The sequence below is a fragment of the Scylla paramamosain genome, unplaced genomic scaffold (assembly GCF_035594125.1).
Source record: "Scylla paramamosain isolate STU-SP2022 unplaced genomic scaffold, ASM3559412v1 Contig2, whole genome shotgun sequence".
Lineage (NCBI taxonomy): Eukaryota > Metazoa > Arthropoda > Malacostraca > Decapoda > Portunidae > Scylla > Scylla paramamosain.
The window spans coordinates 4,883,396-4,905,383 of NW_026973667.1; the positions used below are offsets into that span (position 1 = coordinate 4,883,396).

Below are 21,988 nucleotides of genomic sequence, written 5' to 3' on the forward strand. Positions count from 1 at the left end.
TTCTTGCTGGAAGTTTGCCTACATTCAACCTGTTCCTAAAAAGGGTGACCGTTCTAATCCCTCAAACTACCGTCCTATTGCTTTAATTTCCTGCCTATCTAAAGTTTTTGAATCTATCCTCAACAGGAAGATTCTTAAACATCTATCACTTCACAACCTTCTATCTGATCGCCAGTATGGGTTCCGTCAAGGACGCTCTACTGGTGATCTTCTGGCTTTCCTTACTGAGTCTTGGTCATCCTCTTTTAGATATTTTGGTGAAACTTTTGCTGTTGCCTTGGACATATCAAAAGCTTTTGATAGAGTCTGGCACAAAGCTTATATTTCCAAACTACCCTCCTACGGTTTCTATCCTTCTCTCTGTAACTTCATCTCAAGTTTCCTTTCTGACTGTTCTATTGCTGCTGTGGTAGACGGTTACTGTTCTTCTCCTAAATCTATTAACAGTGGTGTTCCTCAGGGTTCTTTCCTGTCACCCACTCTATTCTTATTATTCATTAATGATCTTCTAAACCAAACTTCTTGTCCTATCCACTCCTACGCTGATGATACCACCCTGCACTTTTCCACATCTTTTCATAGACGTCCAACCCTTCAGGAGGTAAACATGTCACGCAGGGAAGCCACAGAACGCCTGACTTCTGATCTTTCTAAAATTTCTGATTGGGGCAGAGCAAACTTGGTATTGTTCAATGCCTCAAAAACTCAATTCCTCCATCTATCAACTCGACACAACCTTCCAGACAACTATCCCCTCTTCTTCAATGACACTCAACTGTCCCCCTCTTCTACACTGAACATCCTCAGTCTGTCCTTTACTTATAATCTGAACTGCAAACTTCACATCTCATCTCTAGCTAAAACAGCTTCTATGAAGTTAGGTGTTCTGAGACGTCTCCGCCAGTTTTTCTCACCCCCCCAGCTGCTAACTCTGTACAAGGGCCTTATCCGTCCATGTATGGAGTATGCTTCACATGTCTGGGGGGGTTCCACCCATACTGCTCTTCTAGACAGGGTGGAATCAAAAGCTTTTCGTCTCATCAACTCCTCTCCTCTAACTGACTGTCTTCAGCCTTCTCCCTGTCCCTTCCTTGCAACACTAGGCTACACACTGCCCCTGCCTGCAACACACACCCTGCTTCCTGCCCCTTCCTTGCAACACTAGGCTACACACTGCCCCTGCCTGCAACACACACCCTGCTTCCTGCCCCTTCCTTGCAACACTAGGCTGCACACTGCCCCTGCCTGCAACACACACCTTGCTTCCTTGCCCCTGCCTGCAACACACACCCTGCTTCCTGCCCCTTCCTTGCAACACTAGGCCAGGCCTGCACTCCCTCCGGCCTCCTGGCTCCCTGACCACTGTCCCTCACAAATTAAGTGCCATTCCTATGGGGCAGTGGCCCCCATTAGGTTAGGTTAGGTATGTTAACACCTAAGAGTGTCGTGGTGGAAGACCACGGCAACACTGCTGCCAGTGATCAGAGTGGATCCTTGTCAATGGTAGCAGATCGAGCCGCCCCAACACTCTCTCTCTCTCTCTCTCTCTCTCTCTCTCTCTCTCTCTCTCTCTCTCTCTCTCTCTCTCTCTCTCTCTCTCTCATTTCAGCTAGTTCCATACTTTCATTTCATTGGTTGCTCTTGAAACTTATAGTTTTATTGACGCTAATAATAATAATAATAATGAGAATAACAATAATTCTAATACTAAGAGGGGGTCTGGTAAAGTATTGAGGCAGTGAAGGAGTCCCTGGAGACAATGTGCATGGCGTGCCAGCTGTACCAATGGAAGGAGTATTGAGGCAGTGAAGGAGTCCCTGGAGACAATGTGCATGGCGTGCCAGCTGTACCAATGGAAGGAGTATTGAGGCAGTGAAGGAGTCCCTGGAGACAATGTGCATGGCGTGCCAGCTGTAGCAATGGATGAAGTATTGAGGCAGTGAAGGAGTCCCTGGAGACAATGTGCATGGCATGCCAGCTGTAGCAATGGATGGAGTATTGAGGCAGTGAAGGAGTCCCTGGAGACAATGTGCATGGCGTGCCAGCTGTAGCAATGGATGAAGTATTGAGGCAGTGAAGGAGTCCCTGGAGACAATGTGCATGGCGTGCCAGGTGTACCAATGGAAGGAGTATTGAGACAGTGAAGGAGTCCCTGGAGACAATGTGCATGGCATGCCAGCTGTAGCAATGGAAGGAGTATTGAGGCAGTGAAGGAGTCCCTGGAGACAATGTGCATGGCGTGCCAGGTGTACCAATGGAAGGATTTCAACTGGGAAGAAATTGCATGTTGCTTCTCGCCAAACATTTTCCTGGCCTGTAAATCTGTCAGTGTTGCATCCCTGACCACTTCCCCCATGGTTTGTGATGTGCTTGTAAGACTTGGTGGGCACCGTCACTCTGGCTCGTCTTTTGGCTTTCACTTCGCATTTTTCTCATTTATTTGCATTAATATGAGCATTGTGTATATAATTACTTGTATTTAATGAGACAAAAAAGGAATTAGCATTGTACTTTCGTTGATAATTTTACATTAATGTATGCATGTAAATAAACAAAATGAATACATAAATAATAAAAAAAAAAAACTTCAGCCACATCAAAATTAAACCTCTGCAAATATCCTCCATAATTTAGAGACACAAATAACAAATAAAACACTGAACATGTCATCCAAAGTAAATAAATAAATAAAGTGGACAGAGTACGAGTAGTGTTGCCAATCGTACGATAATTATTGTACAAGTACAATAATTTTTGCGCGTGTACGATGTACAATGGGACTCATACGATAATACGATAATTTGGGAATTCGTACGATATTTTTATGAAATATACAAAAATTTGAGTGAAAATTAATGTTATCAATATCAGGTAATGCAAAATTTCTTACATAAATTTGAATAACAAAATAAAAACCTGAAAGTGGCAGATGTATTGCTTTCCTTACGAGACAAGTCTCACCATACGGGTGAACAACAGGTCTCGTTCTTGTCTGCGACCAGTCCGTCCGCTCCCCGAGTCCTCGTCCCATAGTCTCGTAGTCGTCAGTCAGTCGTCAGTCTCGCGCGTCGCGACGCAGGACAGGACTTTCAGTTTTCGTTAAAAATGTCTGAAGAGAAAGGAAAGGAGAGAGAGGAGGCATGTGGTGCAGTCCCGAAAAAAGCGAGACGGAAACAGAAATATAGGCCCGAGTGGGAAAAACAGTTTCCGTGGGTGGGGCCTGCAAAGAAGGATGCTTGTAAGGCCATGTGCCTTATTTGCAGTGTTGAAATAACCGCCCAGCTCACAACTCTCAAGTTGCACGAAAACACTGCAAAGCACAAGAAAATGTGTGCGCCATCCTCATCCAAAATACTTATGGAGTCATTTACAAGTGCACGTGGTGATAATGAAACTAGTAAAAGTGATTCTGTTAAGGCTGCTGAAATAAGGCTTACTGCATTTATGGTGGAACACAATATAAGTTTCCGTGTGGCCGATCATCTGTGTGAAGTCCTGAAAGGTTGCTTCTCTGACTCCGCTATTGCAAAGGAATTGAAAATGAAAAGAACAAAATGTCAAAGAGTGTGTGGTAATGTTATGGCACACTCTCACAAACAAGAGCTCATTAACATCTTGAAGCAGAACAAGTTGAGCATTCTTGTGGATGAATCCACAGATATATCGGTCTGTCAGAATTTATGCATCATGGTAAGAGTGGTTGAAGGAAATGCTGTTGTCACCAAATTTTGGGATTTAGTGCCATTATTTAGTAGTGATCCTAGTAAAGCTAATGAAGGTGCTACAGCTGCCAGGTTGTTTTCAGAGATAATGAAAACATTTACTGAAAATGGTATACCTACTTGTAATATCATTGGCTTTGGTTCTGATGGATGCAGCACTATGATGGGGCCTAATAACTCTGTGAGTAGCAGGTTAAAGGAACTTTGCCCAGGAATCTTTATTATGAAATGTGTGTGCCATTCTGCCCATATATGTGCCTCTGAAGCATGCAAACAATTACCTGATGCTATTGAACAACTAGCTCATGATGTCCACAACACATTCAAGAACTCTTCAAAACGATTGGCACAATTTGTACAATTTCAAGAGTTTGCTGGGGCTCAAAAGCTTAGGATTTTGTTGCCATCTAGAACGCGCTGGCTTTCCTACACGGCTGTTGTGAAAAGGATGCTTGAGCAGTGGGGCCCTCTTCAGATGTTGTTTACTGAATTAAATTTTCAACAGACGAAAACTTGTGGTAGCACAGTTAGAAGTGCTTATGAACAACTGCACAATCCATTTACCAGGCTTTACTACTGCCTCCTTTCTTCAGTATTACCAAAGTATTACCAAAAAGCTGAACCTTTTATTTCAAAGTGAAAGAGTGGTCATAACTGAATTGCACAGGCAAGTTTGTAATTTATATAAAGAATTGCTACTGGTGTACATGAACCATGAATACATTGTGAAAACCATGCTTTCAAAAGTTGATCCAAGATATCAACGTGAGTTCCTGATGCTAGAGCAGGTGTATTTGGGTGCATCTGTCTTAAAAACAATAACAGACAATCCAGAATTAAGCAAGCAAAAAAAAAAAAATGTATGAGTTTCGCTTACACTGCAGATTATTTTTGATAGTAGCAGCAGAACAGATCAGGAAGAGATTTAATTTCGGATATGAAGTTCTTTCAAGAATGCACATGCTGGAGCCAGCCAGTGTTCTAGGCATCCAGGGCAAAGTGCAACAGCAAAGTTTGGTGCCCCTCGCGACACACCTTCCCCGAATCATTGCCCAGGATGATTCTACCCTCCAGCAACTGGACGATGAGTGGAAGAGGCTTGCCGTAGATCTGCCTGAATCCATTACCAACATGGCGAAAAAGTGGACAAAAGCAATTACAACCAGCCTGATAAATTTTGGTGTGCCATAAAAACTCTGGAGGATAGTGATGGAAACCCCAAGTTTAAGCTTGTTTCAGACTTTTCACTAGGATGTCTTTCTTTGCCTCATGCTAATGCTGACTGTGAGCGCTGCTTCTCTAGTGTAAACCGTGTGAAAACAAAAGACAGAAATAAGCTAATAACAGAAACCGTAAGAGACATCATCCTAGCGAAGCAGTGTGTTGCTTCCACATCCAGCAGTGACTGTACGACCTTCAAGCCATCAATCAAAGTCAATGATAAAAAACATGACATCAAGCGTGCTATATTCCTCCAATGAAGAGAGTGCCGGGGCTGCTGACGACGTGCCGGATGTATATATAGAAGAACAAGACCAGTAATCTCCTACATAGTAAGTAAACAACTTAACGAAGTGTCCTGTAGTTTTTCTCCAATTATTAATGATATGTATTTAGGAAAGTGTTTTGTTTGTTAAGGGCATTGTTGTTTTTTTTTTCATCACACACACACACACACACACACACACACTCACACACTCTCTCTCTCTCTCTCTCTCTCTCTCTCTCTCTCTCTCTCTCTCTCTCTCTCTCTCTCTCTCTCTCTCTCTCTCTCTCTCTCTCTCTATATATATATATATATATATATATATATATATATATATATATATATATATATATATATATATATAACATAAATTCTGCTGTATTTGGAAAATGGCAGTTTTGCATAATATTTGGAATAATTACATATGTACGAAAATTTTACCAAAAGTACAATAATTTCAACCTGTGTAGTACGATAATATGGCCAAAACAATCTGGCAACGCTGAACTGTACGAGCCTAACAGAATCTCATGGCGTCCCGAAGGAAGGTTTGAAGTTGCACGTGTAAACATTGACCAAAAAACACCAAAATTCACATGAACGCGGCGCCCACACCAAAATTACTATAGGAAGTGAGGGAAAGGAAGTTCAGGTGAGTGTGTCTGGCCAAAAATCGCCTTAAAATGGCAAGAATGGACGCTGTTACCACCACAAGAAACAGAAGGGGAGGGAGCGGTGTGTTTAGGGAGAACTTCGGGGATCTGGTGTGTTTGGATTTTGGTTAATGTGTAGAATATCTGCTCCTGCCTCAGCCTAACCTTCACTAGCCGTGTTCAAGTTTACATCTGACATATAAAGGGTCACTGGCAGAAGGCTGGCTGATAAGTACTCTAGGGGAGGGCGGGGGGACGGGACAACAAACTTTTCTTATTTCCCCACGGAGGGAGGAAGTTGCGGAAAGAGGAAAAGACGGGAGATGTTTGGACTCATTCACCTGCTTGACTCACCTGGATGGCTACCCTTTCTTCACATATGAATAGACAGGTAGAGGTTATTTCAGATGAATGTAAGGGCAGCGCGGATCTGCAGGTGCGCCAAACCTTACGGTATTTTACTGTTTCCCCAGTATTAACGTGGCTTTCCTTACCCTTCTTATCAGAGAAGGGCACTGGTCTACCCTGGTGAGGGGGTGTTCGTTCGTGCGTGTGTATGTCACATCTGTTGGCAAGCGTGAAATTGTTCACGGTGATTGGTTCCTTTGTTTGAAAATGCAGCTGCTGGCCAATTAAAACATGAGGGATTAATTTAGCCAATGACAGCGCTTTACTTCATTCTGAGGAGGGAGAAGCGCTCAATTTGAAATATTTGAGTTAGTGCGAGGAAGAAGTCTGTCTGTTGCTGCCATTATTTCCAGCGCACCGCCACATTTTGTGAAGAGAAACAAGGTGACCACTTCTTATTCATTTCTCTGCCTTGCCAGTTAGGTTTTGGTGACTTTAGTTAGGTTAGGTTAAGTTAGTTTAGTTTGGTTAGTGTGGTTAGGTTTGGTTAAGTTACGTTTGGTTAGGTTAGGTTAGGTAGTTTAGTTAGGTTAAATTAGTTTGGTTAGGTTTTATTTGGCTTAATTTAGTCAGGTTAGGTTATTTAGGTTAAGTTAAGTTAGGTTTGGTTAAGTTAGTTTGGTTAGGTTAAATTAGTCTTGGTTAGGTTTGGTTAAGTTAGGTTTGGTTAGGTTAGGTTAGCTATTTTAATTAGGTTAAGTTAGCTAGTTTGGTTAGGCCTGTAAGGTGGAGGTTGAGCGGAATGATGTCGCTTTTCTCCGAAGTGGTGAATCTGCTCCACCCGGATCCTCGTTGCTGGATCCACTTGTTGCGGTGGATTGTTATCCTCTAATTTAATTCATTCCCATCACCACTAACCTTGCTGTTGGAATGACAGTTCCCACAAACACTCCATTTAAATTCAAATTATGTTGAAAGGCCGGGGATAAATGTGACTTTCTCTCTCTCTCTCTCTCTCTCTCTCTCTCTCTCTCTCTCTCTCTCTCTCTCTCTCTCTCTCTCTCTCTCTCTCTCTCTCTCTCTCTCTCTCTCTCTCTCTCTCTCTCTCTCTCTCTCTCTCTCTCTCCTCATGTCGTGTGCATGATTTGGTTAGCCTTAGATGTTAATGAGTTAGGTATTCTGTACACAGCATTAATACTGTGATAACATTTTGAACAGTAAGTATTCTGTACACAGCATTAATACTCTGATAACATTTTGAACAGTAAGTATTCTGTACACAGCATTAATATTCTGATTACATTTTGAACAGTAAGTATTCTGTACACAGCATTAATACTGTGATAACATTTTGAACAGTAAGTATTCTGTACACAGCATTAATACTCTGATAACATTTTGAACAGTAAGTATTCTGTACACAGCATTAATACTGTGATAACATTTTGAACAAGTATACCGGGGAAAAACTGTGTTTGTGTCCTTGACAACCCAGTGAAGTGTGGGTGGGTGACCCAACTTTGGGCTGTGACCCAAGGGTTAAGAACCACTGACCCAAGGTGATGCACTCTTCCAGGCACTTGCTGTGAGAGAGAGGGGAGACCTGTGCACCGCTGTGCTGCACTGTGCTTAGATGTCCCTGGTTCACTCCTGAGGCTGTACCATTCTTGCCCCTATTGTGAGTATGTCTCTGTGTGTGTGTGTGTGTGTGTGTGTGTGTGTGTGTGTGTGTGTGTGTGTGTAGTTGACAATTACTGAAGGGTTTGTGACTTGACCTGTCCCACAAGTGACAAAGACGGCATCACGTTGGTCAGTGCTTGCAGAAATGGCTCTTTCTGAGACGTGGGTACAGTTTGTAATGGCCGCCACTCTTCCCTGCTCCACAGACCAGGCCAGCATCCAGGCCGCCGCCCTGCCTGGCACTGACGGCTGTCTGGCCTCCCCGAGGGTCCCTGCAGGACTGGACGCGGTGTGTGCTGGCGGGAGTGGTGCTGCGGTGGAGGTCGTGAGGCCGGGCACCAGCATGAGCAGCTGGCGGCGGCGGCAACAGCAGCAGCAGCAACAGCAGCAGCCAGCCTCAGGTGTGGGGAGGCACAGGCATGGTGGCAAGAATCACCTGGAGGCAGGCAGCTCTGTCCACAGAGGAGAGAGCAAGTTTGAGTGCCAGCAGTGTGACAAAACTTTTGTATCCAGACATGGCCTTAAGTACCACACCCTGACACACAGTGGTGTTAGAAATTATGAGTATGGTGAGTGTAGCAAGAAATTTACAAGTAAGTCTAACCTCAACACACACACCCTGACACACAGTGGTGTTAGAAATTATGAGTGTGATGAGTGTGGGAAGAAATTTACCCACAAGTCTTCCCTCACCACACACACCCTGACACACAGTGATGTTAGAAATTATGAGTGTGATGAGTGTGGGAAGAAATTTACCCATAAGTCTAACCTCACCAAACACACACTGACACACAGTGGTCTTAGAAATTATGTGTGTGATGAGTGTGGGAAGAAATTTATCAGAAAGTCTACCCTCACCAGACACACCCTCACACACAGTGGTGTTAAAAATTATGAGTGTGATGAGTGTGAGAAGAAATTTACCCACAAGTTTCACCTCACCACACACACCCTGACACACAGTGGTGTTAGAAATTATGAGTGTGATGAGTGTGAGAAGAAATTTACCCACAAGTTTCACCTCACCATACACACCCTGACACACAGTGGTGTTAGAAATTATGAGTGTGATGACTGTGGGAAGAAATTTACCCACAAGTCTTCCCTCAACACACACACCCTGACACACAGTGGTGTTAAATATTATGAGTGTCATGAATGTAGGAAGAAATTTATCAGAAAGTCTAGCCTCACCAGACACACCCTGACACACAGTGGTGTTAGAAATTATGAGTGTGATGAGTGTGGGAAGAAATTTACCCAAAAGTCTTCCCTCACCACACACACCCTGACACACAGTGGTGTTAGAAATTATGAGTGTGATGAGTGTGGGAAGAAATTTACCCACAAGTGTAACCTCACCACACACACCCTGACACACAGTGGTGTTAAAAATTATGAGTGTGATGAGTGTGGGAAGAAATTTACCAAAAAGTTTTCTCTCAACACACACACCCTGACACACAGTGGTGTTAAACATTATGAGTGTGATGAGTGTGGGAAGAAATTTACCCACAAGTCTTCCCTTAACACACACACCCTGACACACAGTGGTGTTAAAAATTATGAGTGTGGTGAGTGTGAGAAGAAATTTACCCACAAGTCTTACCTCACCACTCACACCCTGACACACAGTGGTGTTAGAAATTATGAGTGTGATGAGTGTGGGAAGAAATTTACCCATAAGTCTTACCTCACCACACACACCCTGACACACAGTGGTGTTAAAAATTATGAGTGTGATGAGTGTGGGAAGAAATTTACCCACAAGTCTTCCCTTAACACACACACCCTGACACACAGTGGTGTTAAAAATTATGAGTGTGATGAGTGTGGGAAGAAATTTACCACCATTTCTCGTCTCAATCAACACGCCTTCAGACACACTGGGGTGAGGGAGTTCGAGTGTGATGTTTGTGGCAAGTGTTTCAAGACAAAGGGTGAGATTGCCAGGCACGTGAAGATCCACTTCTGAGGTGGTGGTGTGTGGACACATGGGGCCACACCTGTACCTGTGGTGGTGGTGGTGGTGGTGGTGGTGGTTGCCATGCCTGTGAGGGAGTCATGGCCCCAGCAGTTTTGTGTGGTGGTGGTGGTGGTGGTGGTGGTGTGGGGGAGTCATGGCCCCAGCAGTTTTGTGTGGTGGTGGTGGTGGTGGTGTGGGGGAGTCATGGCCCCAGCACTTGTTTTGTTGGCAGTGCAGGTGTGACTTTCAATAAATGTGTGTGTGCAGTAAACCTTTGTTTGTGTATTCACCAGGTGTAGTATACAGGGCCTCAGCTACAGGAATATATTGTAGTGAGGCAGCCCCTCTCTCTCCTTGCCTCAAGTGTTTGTGTATTCACCAGGTGTAGTATACAGGGCCTCAGCTACAGGAATATATTGTAGTGAGACAGCCCCTCTCTCTCCTTGCCTCAAGTGTTGTATTTCTGTTTCTTTTTGTCTCCCTTCACACGTTAGGTTATGTTAAGTCTGGCACCATCTTTGCCCCTCTCTCTCTCTCTCTCTCTCTCTCTCTCTCTCTCTCTCTCTCTCTCTCTCTCTCTCTCTCTCTCTCTCTCTCTCTCTCTCTCTCTCTCACCATTGGTAAGTATTAAGAAAACTACCCAGCTCACAACAGCAGAAACAATTTCATTATTTTTCCTGCTAGATTTTGGTATGTTCTCAATCTGCTAACAATTTTTTGTAGCAAATCATTTTTTTTTTTTTTTTACCCTCTTCCTTCAACCCCCTCAGACACTGATGATTTGCAAGGAAATGATGGTCAGATCAAGACAAAATGTGCCAAAATGTTGCATCCTCACTGACACACACACACACACACACACACACACACACACACACACACACACACACACACACACACACACACACACACCAATACCTGTCGCTGTTCACAGTGATGCACTGCGGTCACTGGTGACGGAGCGTCATGCTGGTCTCCCGCCACGGCACTCTTGGGTGTTAACAGACCAAACCTAACCTAACCTAATGGGGCCACTGTCCCATTGGGGTGGCACTTAATTTGTCAGGGAAGGTGGTCAGGGGACTGGGGGGAGTGATGGAGGGAGTGCAGACCTGGCCTGTTGTTGCATGGGAGGGGCAGGAAGCAGGGTGTGTGTGTGTGTGTGTGTGTGTGTGTGTGTGTGTGTTGCAGGCGGGGACAGTGTGTTAGGCAGCGCTTGGCCCAGTGTGTGCTGACTGTCACTGTTGTTCCAGGTGCCAGGCAGAGCCCAGGCGGCACGCCCTGCTCACTGCCAACCAATCTTGTGTCTGACTTCCTGCAGATTTGGCTGCGGCGTGTGCTGGCGGGAGTGGTGCTATGGTGGAGGTTGTGAGGCCGGGCAGCAGCATGAGTGGCCGGTGGCAGCAGCAGCAGTCTGCCTCAGGTGTGGGGAGACGCAGGTGTGGTGGCAAGAATCACCTGGAGGCAGGCAGCTCTGTCCACAGAGGAGAGAGCAAGTTTGAGTGCCAGCAGTGTGACAAAACTTTTGTATCCAGACAAGGCCTTAAGTACCACACCCTGACACACAGTGGTGTTAGAAATTATGAGTGTGGTGAGTGTAGCAAGAAATTTACAAGAAAGTCTAACCTCACCAGACACACCCTGACACACAGTGGTGTTAGAAATTATCAGTGTGATAAGTGTGGAAAGAAATTTACCACTAAGTCTTACCTCACCACACACACCCTGACACACAGTGGTGTTACAAATTATGAGTGTGATGAGTGTGGGAAGAAATTTACCCACAAGTCTTCCCTCACCACACACACCCTGACACACAGTGGTGTTAAGAATTATGAGTGTGACGAGTGTGGAAAGAAATTTACCCACAAGTCTTCCCTCACCACACACACCCTGACACACAGTGGTGTTAAGAATTATGAGTGTGATGAGTGTGGCAAAAGATTTCCTACCATTTCTCATCTCAATAAACACACCTTCAGACACACTGGCTTGAGGGAGTTCAAGTGTGATGTTTGTGGCAAGTGTTTCAAGACAAGGGGTTGATATTGCCAGGCACATGAGGGTCCACTTTTGAGGTGTGTTGTATGCATGAGTGGGACCACACCCATGCCTGTGATGGTGGTGGTGGTGATGGTGGTGGTGGCAGTGGCGGCAGTGGTGGCAACCGTGCCTGTGTGTGCTGTGAGGGAATAATGGCCCCAGCAATTGTTTTGTGTGGTGGTGGTGGCGGTGGCGGCCATGCCCAGGTGTGCTGTGAGGGAGCAGTGGCCGCAGCAGTTGTTTTGTTGGCAGTGCAGGTGTGACTTTCAATAAATGTGTGTGTAACATCATGCCACGTTCTTTTCCTTTTTGAGTGGTGGTGTGTCGGCTCCCTGTGTCTGGTGTTTGCTGCGCCAAGTTGTGGCAGCCACAAGCATTGCCCCACACTTGCTTCGCTGGATCTGAGCGGCCACATCCCTCACCACTCCGCCGGCCTGTCGGTGCTCTCTTGTGTGCACTGGGTGTGCCTGAGCCGTTGTGCTGACGCTGGGGAGTCTTCGGCAAGCACAAGTGTCTTGCGTGGTGGTGTAAGAATGTGTGTTGGGTCTTTCATATCAATTAGGAAGAGCAGGGGACCCAGCACAGAGCCCTGGGGTGCCCTGCTGTGCACTTTCACTCTGCTGCACTCTGCTGCATGTACTCTTGTGCATCTATGTGATGGACCTGATGAGGTCTTTAAGTGGTACAGGGACCATAGCAAGGGTAACATAAGAAAAATTCTCAGGATACAACAAATAATTGGTTCAAGCTTGAAAAAAAGTTATGTTTAAAGAGACAGGAAGGAAATGGTTCTCAAATAGTGGTGGATGACTGGAAGTGACTGAGTAATCTGGTTGTTAGTGCTGCGTCAGTAGGGAGGTTTGAAAGATTAGACAAATGTACGGACGGGGATGACGGGTGGAAACTGGCAGGCACTCTCTACAGGGACTGGCACGTGTTGGCCTGGTGGCTTCCTGCGCCAACCCTTGTGTTCTTGTGCTCCGGGGCCAGTTCTGGGCAGCTTGCATTTCAGTCGGCAGTGTGGCGCAGCATTGAAGGCTGTTACAAAGATGCACAGCGTCCAAAGGGCGAGTGTAGTCGTGCACGTTTGGCCAGCCACTAACCCTTTGACTGCCACTTGGTACACCTTTCCCTCATCACCAATCACTGAGACACCTTTACTTGCTCCACAGGCACATCCAGTCTTTGAACTGGGAAGAAATTGCAAAATATATTCTTGCGCTGCTGCTGGTGCTGCTGACTGTGTTGTGTTGCAGGGAAGGGGTCCAGGGACAGGCAGGTTGGTCACACTTAACCCTCCCTGTGTGAATGCATGTTGCTTCTCACCAAACACTTTTCTGGCCTGTAAATCTCGAGTGTTTCATCCCTGACCACTTCCCCCGTGGCTTGTGTGCTGTGCTTGTAAGGCTTGCTGGGGCACCACCACTGGCTGCCGTCCCAACACTGACACCTCTGCAGGTGAACACCACCACCAAGGTCTATACAGGGTGTCTCAAGAGGAAAGGAACACCAACACTAATAACACAGTCTTCTGATGCCTAACACAACACTGTCTTCCATTAAGAGACGAGTGAGCCAAACATCAGTGGTCATACAGCTTTTATAAATGCAGAGGAAAGGGAGTTATGAAAAGAGAGGGGGGGGGGTGTCACAGGGGAGTGAGAAGGCAGCTGTGTTGAAGGAAGAGTATTAAAGCAAACTGAAAATGAGAAAACGGATACTGGCTTAAACTGTAGCATTAGAAGACAGCTAAATCTTTGAATCCCTTGTTGTTTACCTGATCCTCCAAACTCTTGCCTGAACAAAAGACAAAAGCAATCCAAAGTGAGAAGAATAAAGAAAAAAGAAGAAAAAAAGAAAAGACAAAATAGATACAGGCTTAAACTGTAGCATTAGAAGACAAGCCTGCTCATCCCTTCTCCTGGCTTTAGCCTCTACTGTTCTTATCCTTGCTTTAACTAACAATCTACTCCCCCAGTCTCCTACATGCCTCAGGTCTTTCTCTGCATTCCTGACTGCCATCTGACCCTGCCATTCTCTATTTTCTTCCTCACCATCCTGTCGCCTAACTTCTGCCGTTCTTCCTTTGTGTTCTTCGTTTCCACTGTTCCATTTCTTTTTTTTTTTTTTTTTTTTCCAAGATGAGGTTCCCTCTGCTCTAAATATCTTTTCAAGCCATCTCTCCTCGCCGAGTCCTTCTATCTTCCTAAGTAAATTAAGTTTTCCTTTCTCAACCCTGTCCCTGAATGTGCTTCATCACATCTCACCTCAGATTGCCTCTACTGCTGTACTGTTTGGGAGCCCTAAACTCCACCTGCTTGTAATGTTCGTGATCTCTCTAACTTCATGAGATCTCCCTCCCGGTAATGGTAAGTGTTTTGTGATCTGTACAAACAGTAAGCCATTCCTTTCCACACGCTTCTGTTAATTGCATACTTGTTAATCGATCATGCTTGTCATCCTCCTGGCTTCCCCTTCATTTATTTTCCCTTACTTTTCTCCTCATACTCACTCTATCAATTATATACATTTATCTACTACTTCTAGCACAATGCTTCCCAGCACTCACTGGCTTCCTCCTGTGCTGTTATATTGTCACCTAACATTTCCTGTCACTGTATCTAATGTTGCACTCCCTCCCGTACTCCTCTGCTATTCTAACACTGTGTCATCTGCGTATGCTAGGCGTCCTAATCTACTGTCTCCAACCCTTGCTCTTATTTCATAATCCTTACTAGCAATTCCTCTACGTATAAAAATATAGATGTAAGTACACTTGCAAACAATACATATAATTGTTTTTAACGTCCCTTTAAGAGTTGCATAATTGATAAATACTGCACTGCGTAACTTCAAATTACAATAAGAATATTTCATTCTTGTAATAAATACTAACAATGAAAATCTCAACTGTCAGAATTTTTAAAATCTCCAGAAATTGTGGCAGTAAATCTCCAGAAATTTTAACCGCATCATCTGACAATAATGAAACCTTTTTCCCGCCCAGACACCGCCGTGTGCACAGCGCCTCGCCTCCCGCTCCTCCAACCCAGCGCACTGGTCACCACATTGGTATTGCAAGGTTTCTGAGTGATAAAGTGGGTCTACCTGTCACATGAGTTACTCCAGAGATGTTTCAAAGTTTATAAGTAGGTTTTACAAGGGTTATAAGTGGGTATTACAAAATCTTAGTGGTATTAGTAGTACTAGTGGTATTAGCTACAGAGGCAAGACGAGGTGTGAAGTGGTTGTACCTGTCATGGCAGCCACTACAGGGTTATTACAAGGTCAATAAGTGTGCTATACAAGGGTTAAGTAGTTTTACTCGCAATATTTCCCGACCAATCAAAGGCTACAACGAAGCTGCCAAGTGGTTCTGTCTGTCATTAGCCACAACAGGCATTTCAGACTGGTTGTGGTTCCAGCTGCTGCATTACAAGGTTAACATAACAGCGTAGGCAATGGTCGGTATTACAGCCGTCATGTTGGTCACCACAGAGATATTGCAAGATATATACGTGGTTGAGTGGTGCTGTATTAGTCAGGGGAAGTGGGGATGTGTTTAACGAAGCTTTTAAGTGGTTTCACCTGTCAGGTTAGCCGCCACAGATGTAATTTACACTGTGGTTAAGTAATTACATCTGCCGTATCAGTTATCACAGGTATTTGAAGGTTTATAAGCAATTACACTCGTCATACTAATGATGAGCTCAGGTGTTACGAGGTTCATGAGTGACAAGATGGTTCCCTCTGCCTCGCCAGACTCGCAGCACCCACCCCGCCTCTCTGCTTCAGTCACCAGCCTGCCCCTCCCTCCCTCCTTGCCTTCCTCCCACCCCCTGGACAGGCAGCGTGCAGGCTTGGTAGACACAGATGAAGCATTCTTTCCCCAGCACTTGCCTTCACACCCACGGCCACGCGCCCCTCCGTCACAGCGTTAACCACCCAACAAGCACCGCATCACAGCCAGGCGGGGTACAACTGCCATCATGATAGTTTGCATCAACGACCCAACAATACCCAATTATCTGCCACTACAGACGAGTAATGTGTGCGTGGCTTCATTATCTTGTACAGAGAGAGAGAGAGAGAGAGAGAGAGAGAGAGAGAGAGAGAGAGAGAGAGAGAGAGAGAGAGAGTTTGTTAATTTATTGCGCCAGTCTACAGAAAACACCATACAAAACTACTCCTGACAGTATAAATTGATAATTCAGATAATGACATGATGAAGGCAAGCAGGTTATGGTCTGGCAGCGTATCAAAGGGAGTGACAGCAGACATAAATGAATTAACGGTGCTGGTTTGGCTTGTTAACTACCTGTCATGAATTAACGGTGCTACTTTGGCTTGTTAACTACCTGTCATGAATTAACGGTGCTAGTTTGGCTTGTTAACTACCTGTCATGAATTAACGGTGCTAGTTTGGCTTGTTAACTACCTGTCATGAATTAACGGTGCTGGTTTGGCTTGTTAACTACCTGTCATGAATTAACGGTGCTACTTTGGCTTGTTAACTACCTGTCATGAATTAACGGTGCTACTTTGGCTTGTTAACTACCTGTCATGAATTAACGGTGCTACTTTGGCTTGTTAACTACCTGTCATGAATTAACGGTGCTACTTTGGCTTGTTAACTACCTGTCATGAATTAACGGTGCTACTTTGGCTTGTTAACTACCTGTCATGAATTAACGGTGCTAGTTTGGCTTGTTAACTACCTGTCATGAATTAACGGTGCTACTTCGGCTTGTTAACTACCTGTCATGAATTAACGGTGCTGGTTTGGCTTGTTAACTACCTGTCATGAATTAACGGTGCTAGTTCGGCTTGTTAACTACCTGTCATGAATCATCTTTGGTATGTGATCTACACTTAATATTGCGATCTGTGTGTTATGAATCTTTTGTATGCAATGTACACTTTATATTGTGATCTACAACAAGAAAGGTTGTACTCATCAAGAACAAGGAAAACACTTGTTCTGGTTTGGAGAGAAAATGTCTGGTTAGAGTCTGACGCAGGAGTGGAATGTCTGTTGTAGCGTCGAAGTTCCAAGAAGAGACCGTGAAACACTTCACCCAGTCATTCAGAGAGAAGTCGCTGAAGGCTCAGTAATCCATTCCAATGACTCGCCAGCTTACTCTAATTTAAACCAACTCAAATTTCATCATTTTTCCGTAAATCATCATCAATATTACGGCGATTCTAACATCGGAGGTCGTACTCAAGGAACTGAAAGATCCTGGCTTGATGCGAAGATTCGTATATTGAAAATAATGTGAGGCATCGATCAAAGAACATTTCAGTCACCGAGACTACTTGTGTTGGCGGATGATGACAAAACAAGCTCCTGACGTCTATGTAGCATGTTTAGCCCATGTACTGTACGTGCTGCTCATCGCTACAATATGAAGACAAGAAAAAAATAATTACATTTTCTCTCTATGCTATATATCATTCCAGAATAAATATTTGTACAGTGTAGATACTTTTCCTTGTAGATAATAAGCCAAAGTACGGTGAAGATATTTTTTTCCCTGTAGATAACAAGCATAGCACCGAATAAACAATATAGCACCGAATTAACAATAGAGTGAAGCTGGCTTTGAAAGTAGATAATACAAGATAGAACTTGTGATATTTTAACTTCAAAAGGCATCATAGAACATAAATACATAAGGGGGCAGTTAGCAGGCAAAAAATTATGGTGAGCTAACAGCCGCCAAACTGTGAGTGGCGGGTCATGACGAGCAGGTAGGTGGTCTTCCTGCAGCAGGCATTGGCATACGTCAAGGAGAGGCTGTCCACGTGGGAGCAGGTCTCCCACAGCAGGACAGTGCAGGCAGTAGTGTTGCAGGTTACTGGAGTCAGGAGAGTGGCACAGGGACAGGAGGTATAATGAAGCTCGTCTGCCAAGCCCGCAACCTGCCACAGGGGTCGGTAGCGGAGTCTCAGCCGCGCCGACACCACACTGTGTTTTCGGACCCACAGGCCCCGACGGCGGTGCTCAAAACGATGATGACTGTTACTGTGTGTAAAGCGTATGTACCTCATGTGATTATTCCTCGGCATATATTATAAGTGAAATGTTCAATAGTTTTCTATTTGCATGAAAACGTGTAATATGTGTGAGTATCAGTATTTAATGCTATATTAAGCACCGAAGCCGATGCTCACTTGTTGGTAGTGTGGGGTTAACCTGCTAGTCGCCTGCGGGCATCACTCACGGCCAAGTCGCGCTCAGACAAAGACGGGCAGGATGGTGACCGAGGTAAATACTTTAATTTTGTAGTAAAAACTGATTGTCATAGTGCTAAGTCAATTGCATGTATTGTTAATGAATATTGTAATATGTTGAAAGTGTTTAATATCAGTGTATAATGTTATTTTGTAAGAAATTGAGACCGAGAACTTGTTCGCAGTTCTTACGGTCATGCCTACCTCATCAATAAACGTCAGAGAGAGAACTGCCTTTCCTCGACCCTACGATGATGGGTGTGATCAGTAAAACAGATCACCTGAGAGCCAATTGATGCCCAGCCGGTGCGGCTACAGTAAGAACTCGGCCTACAAGCAAGAAATTGGCTCCATGTGAAACCGCAGCAAGAGTGAGTCACAGGACGAGGGGACGCTGACATAAGCCTAAAGGTTGACCTCTGAGGCCCCGGGGTCAGCTCTACCCTTGACGCCAACCACTCCCTTCTACCCACTGTGCCTCGCCACCATTTTGTAGAACCGATGGTCACAGGCAAGAAAGTATAATATTATGTATGTGCACTGAATTGAGTAGCCTAAGTGAAAATTACCCACAATTAGCTAGTATTAAGAGTGGTAATTTTAATTGTTCTTTCAGTGTCTCAGTATTGACACAATTAAGTTGTTAGATATGTCTGATACGGAGGAAATTAATGCCGTAGATGGCCTTAGGGAAGGTGAGGGTGAGCAAGTGGACAGGGATCAAACTTGTATTGAAGAAGTTAGTGTCAGGGAGCGAGTGCTGACCGACAAAGGAAGAGAATATCAAGTCAGTGTAACCAAAGGAAGAGCAGAGTCCTGTAAGCGTAAATGGAGCAGTGTTACCAGCAAAATTAAGAAAGGATTAAAAATTGTAATTAGCCCCTTTGAATTAGAGCCCATGTCAAGTGAAGTAATAGAGGCATTTCATCAGTATTATGTGGAATACACAAAGCTGGTGGAACTAGAGCCAGAAAGGTCAGAGGAGCTAAATGAAGAGCTGGAACACAATCAACAAGTTCACCATGAAATATTAGAAAGTATAGAATGTAAAAGAAAGGAGTTAAAGAATGACAGAGGATCAATTTGTTCTAGCAAACGGTCTAGACATTCTAGAGTCTCATCTACTTCATCACGTTCATCAGCAGCACAAAGAAAGCAAGAAGCAGCAGCAAAGGTAGCCAGACTTAGAAAGGAAATGGAATATCATGATAGTTTAGCAGAGGCAGAAGCAATGTTCTCAAAGAAAAAGAAAGAGAGAGATTTAGCAGTTGCTAGTGCTGAACTTAATGCTCTTAGCTTAGTTGAAGAAGAAGTAAAAATGCTTCCAGGTAATGATGAAAGTGTAGAGAAGCAAAGTTATCTTCAACAATACATAGAGTCACAAAATGAAATGAAAGCACAAGCAATTGCAAATCAACAAAGTGACAATGCCATGCCTCACAAATATGTTACATTCCATGACCCACAGAAACCTTCTTCTTGCAATAGAGATAATGAATTGATGACAAATGAAGTACATGGACAAATATTTAGTGAACCTCAGGTAATAAATCTCAACCCTACAGCTCAAAGTCTTGTACCAAGCTCTCGTAGACACACTCATAATGTCAACATGCCTAATAATGTGAATAATGTGAGACAGAATCATCAATCCTTTTCCCATCCTGGGGGAACCTTTGCAATCAACATACCTGATCCCAAGTGGAGCCTCCCTCCAATAGAGCCTAACACTTTTGATGGAGAACCCATGGAATTTCCAAGTTGGTTGAAAAACTTTGAAACTTATGTAGAGTCTAAAACTTCTGTTGGTAAAGAGAGACTTGCCTACTTAGAGAGGTATACAACTGGTGAGGCAAAGGATGCCATTAAAATGTTAATGCACTTTAACTCTGATGCTGACTATGTGCAAGCAAAGAAAATTCTTAGTGATAAATTTGGAAACAAAAGCATCATAGCTGATGCTTACACAAATAAGTTAATGAATTGGCTACCAATCTCTCCGCATAATGGTCCAGCATTAACAGCATTCTCAGATTTTTTGAAGTGCTGTTTAGCTGCAATGAAACACACTTCTTATTTGTCATTTCTGAATGACCCTAGAGAGCAGAGAAAGGTGCTAGCAAAACTCCCTGAACATGTTGTTCATGACTGGAGAAAGCAAGCGATGATATATCTTGATACTAACAGTAACAACACTTCTAGTAGCAATGAAGAGCACCACCCACCCTTTGAAATGTAATGTGAATTTGTCCAGAAAGAAGCAAAAGGAGCAAGCAATCCATTTCTTTCCTGGAATTCAGTAAGTAGGGAAGTAAATGACTGGATCAAAACTCAAACATGGGCAACCAATTGGAAACCAAGGGAATCAAACATCATGACAAAGAATAGAGGGAGTAGAACTTTCATGGCTAAATCAATTGAGGAAAAACCAATGTGGTCATTCCAAAGTAAAGTAAATGTACAAGCCAACAAACAGTATCCCAAGGACCAGGAAAGGAAAGGACGATTCTGTCACTACTGTACAAAGGATCATGATTTAGATGATTGCAAGGAATTTGCCAAACTTGATGGTAATACTAGGTACAAATTTGCTAAAGAAAAACGGTTATGTACAGGGTGTCTAAAAATGGGTCACAAAGGAAAGGATTGTAGAAGAAGGAAAGTTTGTAAAGTATGTCAGAGATACCATCCCACAGCTCTTCACAATGATGATATGACAAGAACTGAGAGCCAAAGGGTGCCAGCACAAGCAACTCAGCCTAAAGATGATAAACCCACAGTAGTAGCAAATAAGGTCAAAGTTACAGAATCAGTGACACATGACATGCACACCATGATAGTTCCTGTATGGTTACATCATGTTAGTAATGAAGAGAATAAATTTTTAGTGTATGCCCTGCTGGATGAGCAGTCTGATGCTTCATTCATCAAGGAAAGCACTCTGAATAAATTGGGAGTTAGTGGACCATCAGTGTCACTCAATATCCACACAATAAGTGGAAAACAAATCACTGATTCTATCAAAATTCATGGACTTAAAGTAAGAGGTTATAATGAAGAAGTGGAAATATCAGTCCCTTCAGCATATTCAACAGAAAACATTTCAGCTGGACGGAGTCAGATACCAAGGCCCGAGACTGCTTGCGACTGGCCCCACTTAAAGGCAATCTCTGACAAACTAATGAAATATGACCCAAACATTGACATAGGACTCCTCATTGGTCTTGATTGTGCAGAAGCCATTATGGCAGAAGAGCAAATAGCAGGTGATAGCAAGAAGCATCCCTATGCTCGTAGGACAGAGCTAGGTTGGGGGATCATTGGTAAAATCTCACCCCATTCAAGTCCATTGGAGGATACAGTGGTAGTCTACAGAACAGTGACACAAGAAGTAGAAATCAATGAAGAAAAGAGGGTTAATTTCTTAGTGGTTCCTACTAAAACCAAAGAGATGATTAATCCTTCTCAAGTGAGAGATATGTTTGAACTTGACTTCAGTGATAGAAAGTCAGCTGACACTCCATTATCATATGAAGATAAAAGGTTTATGAGTAAGATGAAAGAAGGAGTACATCAGCTGAAGGATGGCCATTATGAGTTGCCCCTTCCTCTTAAAGATGATAACGTCAAGCTTCCAAACAACAAACTATTAGCAGAGCAGAGACTCAAGAAGTTAAGAGCTAAACTTGAGAAGGATAATCAACACGAAGGTGATTACAAAGTGTTCATGGATGATATGATTACAAAAGGTTATGCAGAGGTTGTACCGACAAAGGATTTAGTTAGGAATGATGGTAAGGTCTGGTACATTCCACATCATGGAGTCTATCATCCGAGAAAGCCAAAGAAG

General features: G+C 43.9%; 3 protein-coding genes across 5 annotated transcripts in view; 2 read left to right on the forward strand and 1 right to left on the reverse strand.

The window, feature by feature from the left end:
* LOC135096050 (zinc finger protein OZF-like) overlaps positions 1 to 21,988 on the reverse strand; it is a 71,161-nt gene that overhangs the window by 5,464 nt on the left and 43,709 nt on the right. The gene's annotated exons all lie outside the window — the stretch shown is intronic.
* LOC135095986 (uncharacterized) lies at positions 2,690 to 7,877 on the forward strand. Of its 2 annotated transcripts, XR_010264551.1 has the most exons (3): positions 2,690 to 3,690; positions 4,797 to 5,275; positions 7,786 to 7,877. XR_010264551.1 is itself a non-coding variant. In XM_063997152.1 (2 exons), exons 1-2 carry the CDS (start codon positions 3,106 to 3,108, stop codon positions 4,911 to 4,913), a joined length of 702 nt encoding a protein of 233 aa, XP_063853222.1. In that variant the 5' UTR covers positions 2,690 to 3,105; the 3' UTR covers positions 4,914 to 5,381. The 2 variants fall into 2 exon arrangements, 1 of the variants encoding a protein (XP_063853222.1); XM_063997152.1 differs by lacking the exon at positions 7,786 to 7,877 and having other exon boundaries at positions 4,797 to 5,381.
* LOC135095907 (zinc finger protein 91-like) lies at positions 8,035 to 12,191 on the forward strand. Its single transcript, XM_063997053.1, has 2 exons — positions 8,035 to 9,864; positions 11,170 to 12,191. The coding sequence occupies exons 1-2, from the start codon at positions 8,035 to 8,037 to the stop codon at positions 11,902 to 11,904; spliced, it is 2,565 nt and encodes an 854-aa protein (XP_063853123.1). The 3' UTR covers positions 11,905 to 12,191.